Genomic DNA, 3,778 nt, shown 5'->3' with positions numbered 1-3,778 from the left:
TCAGTTGTTTGGAGGAACTGGCGTCATTTCCTGTTCAGACTGCGTCATTGCGACGGGCTGCTGCACGGCTCGATGTGCCGGCTCTCTTGCGTGAGAATGGACTGCAAGGCCGATGTCCGTGTCGATTCGTGTAGTTGGTAGCCGTGTGCACGCTTGGACAACTCGATTGGTCCGTCGTTGGAGCCGTCGATGCCGATTGGCTTCCGTGTTAGTGTCGGCACATCTGATTTCTCCTTGGTCAGTCCTGGTTGATGCCGATTGGCTCCCGTGTCAGCGTCGGCACATTCGATCGGTCCGTCGCCGGCTTTGGTGTATACCGATTGGCTGCGATGTCAGTATGAACGCATCCCATTCGTCCTTGGGCGGTGGTCGCCGACACTGATTGGCTGCCGTGTCCATAGGCCGTGACATGATTGGCGTGGCCAAGACGGGCTCTGGCAAGACGCTGGCGTTCGTGCTGCCAATGATGCGGCACATAGCCGACCAGCCGGAGCTGCTGGACACGGACGGGCCTATCGGTGAGTGCACTCCTCCGAGGGGTCAACCCGAGGCGGAGGCAAGGGTCGACCCCTTCCCCGGCCGGCGCCAGGGGAGGGACGGAGTCCATGTACTGGACGCCGGCAGCACCGCCTCTGTGTTGCTGCCATTAGGGGACGCCGCCCAGGCGCCCAGTTTGTGGGGTAGCCGGGGCATCAACCCCGGCTGCCGTGCTGACGGCCGGGGCCCCGCCAGCACGCGCTTATTAGGAACGGCTCAAGGATGTCCAGGTGTTCTATTAAACTTGCAAGAGAATGCTCCTCGAGCCATGTGGCGACGTGCGCGATGGGAGGTACCGATGTACTTTGCTTGATGGAAAAAGGCCTCGCATCCCCGTCCCCTTGTTCACGCCAATAATAGCTGCCCAGCCTACCACTTTCTCAGCGAAGTAATGCTTCGACATCCGTTAGGCAGGTAGTAACCCTGGTAGGGCACGTGACCACCGAACTGGTTCCCTACTGGATTTGGAATGGGCTTCCGTTTGTCAGTGATGAACAAATCTGTATGCATGTGTCAATGTGTTCAAGTTCAGCAATAGTTTAGCCGCAGCTCGCCTGTGGATGCCAGGGGCAGTGGAACAGCGCCAACATCACACGCCCTCTGCATGCCAGTCTGGACATACCGTTCCGATAAACTCTGCAGAAAACGGGAATTTCGACAGCGACCGCTCCATTTGGGATGTTTTCTTTTTCTCACTGGCTGAAGCTCATTAAATTGGGGTCAAACATAACGCTATCGATGCAGCCCCATGCCGCCACCTGCCACTAATCGCCGCCGACGGGGCGCGTTTGTAGCGTGGTCCTATCAGCCATCCAGCCTGTGACGTCAGCCGAGCGTGACGTCATTGGTGACGTCATCGGTGACGTGAGCCTCCGCCGGCAGCCATCATCATGGCGCCGACCCGGGAGCTGTGCCTGCAGATCGGAAAGGAGTGTCGCAAGTTCGCCCGGCCGCTCGGCATCCGCGCCGTCTGCGTGTACGGCGGCACCGGTCAGTGGAGGGCGCAGGGGTCAGGGCAGGGGGCGGACTGGACGGTGGAGGGCGCAGGGGTCAGGGCAGGGGACTGCAGGGGACGAGGGTCAGTGGAGGGCAGGGGTCAGGGCAGGGGGCGGACTGCAGGGGAGGGGACGGGGACGAGGGTCAGTGGAGGGCGCAGGGGTCAGGGCAGGGGGCGGACTGCAGGGAGGGGACGGGGACGAGGGTCAGTGGAGGGCACAGGGGTCAGGGCAGGGGACGGACTGCAGGTGAGGGGACGGGGACGAGGGTCAGTGGAGGGCACAGGGGTCAGGGCAGGGGACGGACTGCAGGGGGGGAGGGGACGAGGGTCAGTGGAGGGTACAGGGGTCAGGGCAGGGGGCGAGGGTCGGGGAGGGAGGGGGCGAGGGGTCAGTGGAGGGCAGGGTCAGGCAGGGGACGGACTGCAGGGGAGGGGACGGGGCGAGGGGAGGGGGCGACGGCAGAGAAGGGGACAGGGGTCAGGGAACGGGACGGGGTCAGTCGTGGGTTGGATGTCGGGGACACGCATTGCGACGGCCAATGCGTTATGAAATGGCCGGAACGATGAAGAACTTTGCTGTGTAAGTGTTCGTGAACTTTTCACTTTTTCACGTGAACACTTTAAGTGTTTGTGAAACTGGCAGGCGCTGCTCCTCGCCGTCCTCCCTTCCTCCTTCCCCTCCTTCTCCTCCCTCCTTCCCGGCCCTCCCTCCAGGCAGGCACTGCTCCTCGCTGACCTCTTCCTCCTCCCCTCCCTTTTCCCTCCCTCCTCCCGGCCTCCTCCATGCAGGCGCTGCTCCTCGCTGACCTCCCTTCCTCCTTCCCCTTCCCTTCTCCCTCCCCTCCTGCCCGGCCTGCCTGCCTCGCCGGTGTGACCGCACCGCTGCGCGCGTGACGCCGGGCCGCCGGGCGGCGCGGCGTCGCCCACAGGCATCAGCGAGCAGATCGCCGAACTGAAGCGCGGCGCCGAGATCATCGTGTGCACGCCCGGGCGGATGATCGACATGCTGGCGGCCAACTCGGGCCGCGTCACCAACCTCGTCCGCGTCACCTACATCGTGCTGGACGAGGCCGACCGCATGTTCGACATGGGCTTTCGAGCCGCAGGTGGGCGGGCGGAAGGCGCGGGGTGGGTGGCTTGCGACGGAGAGGACGCGGGTTCGAGCCTCAGTGCCGGCTGTTTTTTGTCGGGGGACGCGACGTAGGTGGTGCTGGGGTTACAGATCGTAGCGGGTGCCGGACGGAATACGGGTTGAGCAGGCTGGTATTTTGTCATGCTGGTGGAGTTGTAAACATTCACATGACTAATGTGTGTCCCAAGAGCAGGATGTTGTGGACGATTGTGTCCACTTATACACACACTCACCCACACACGCACGCACGCACGCACACGCTCACGTAGCAGGGCCCTCCCCTCCCCTCCCCCAGATGACCCGGCGGGTGTCTGTTGTGTGGAGGTCGGCCATCTCTTCCCCTCGTGCCGGCGCTGCCACCTGTCTTTCTGTGTCCCTGATGTCTGGCTCGGCGGGCCGTCGCCGTCTGCCGGCGGCGGAGTAGCGGCGTCAAAATACGCCGCGGCTCTCAGTGTGCCGCTGGCTACGGACTGGGCTGGTTACAACCGGTTCTGTCGGTTCGCACAGGTGATGCGGATCATCGACAACGTGCGCCCGGACCGGCAGTGTGTGCTGTTTAGTGCCACATTCCCGCGGCAGATGGAAGCACTGGCGCGCCGCATCCTTCTTAAGCCTGTCGAAGTACAAGTTGGCGGCAAGAGTATCGTGTGCAAGGATGTTGAGCAGCACATAGTAAGCACCGGACTGTTGTAAATGTCTTTTTGCGAGTCTCGCTTGGCCAGATCGGACGAGGGGCTACGGAGTCGTGCTGGGATGCGCATCAAAGCTCGCTACATGGAGGTGTAACGAGACACGCCTGCCGACGAAAATGTTGCATGGTCTAAGCTATTTAGCCGGCTGTGTGCTGCGTTTCAGGTACGGGGTATTCACGAATTTTGAGCAAAGTTGGACCGATATTGTATTTTGCTAAGGTTTGGTGCGTACCAAGTATCTGTGGTTCCAGACCTAGCGCATAGATGCGGCTTTTTCTTCTCCGGCATTTGCGCTTTCTTTGATCGGTAATGTGTGTAGCCTGCTATGGGCTGTGTGTGTGTGTGTGTGTGTGGTGTGTGTGTGTGTGTGTGTGTGTGTGTGTGTGTGTGTGTGTGTGTGTGTGTGTGTGTGTGTGTGTG

At 61.5% G+C, this 3,778-nt stretch overlaps 1 protein-coding gene across 1 annotated transcript; it reads left to right on the top strand.

The window, feature by feature from the left end:
- Positions 1-406: 406 nt before the first annotated feature.
- Positions 407-3,177, top strand: LOC119092924 (putative ATP-dependent RNA helicase DDX46). The gene is made up of 4 exons (XM_037215823.1): positions 407-518; positions 1,420-1,527; positions 2,464-2,662; positions 3,174-3,177. Exons 1-4 carry the CDS (start codon positions 410-412, stop codon positions 3,175-3,177), a joined length of 420 nt encoding a protein of 139 aa, XP_037071718.1. The 5' UTR covers positions 407-409.
- Positions 3,178-3,778: the final 601 nt, after the last annotated feature.

Source organism: Pollicipes pollicipes, unplaced genomic scaffold (assembly GCF_011947565.3).
Source record: "Pollicipes pollicipes isolate AB1234 unplaced genomic scaffold, Ppol_2.1 Scaffold_1600;HRSCAF=1878_pilon_pilon_pilon, whole genome shotgun sequence".
Lineage (NCBI taxonomy): Eukaryota > Metazoa > Arthropoda > Thecostraca > Pollicipedomorpha > Pollicipedidae > Pollicipes > Pollicipes pollicipes.
The sequence above is the reverse complement of the archived record's forward strand: the minus strand, read 5'-3'. Positions and strand labels throughout refer to the sequence as shown.

Excerpts from the sequence above, each read along its gene's own strand:
- LOC119092924 (XM_037215823.1), top strand. The coding sequence starts at position 410 with ATGATTGGCGTGGCCAAGACGGGCTCTGGCAAGACGCTGGCGTTCGTG. Across the intron at positions 519-1,419 it reads GGACACGGACGGGCCTATCG|CCATCATCATGGCGCCGACC; the intron begins GTGAGTGCACTC and ends CTCCGCCGGCAG. Across the intron at positions 1,528-2,463 it reads CTGCGTGTACGGCGGCACCG|GCATCAGCGAGCAGATCGCC; the intron begins GTCAGTGGAGGG and ends CGTCGCCCACAG.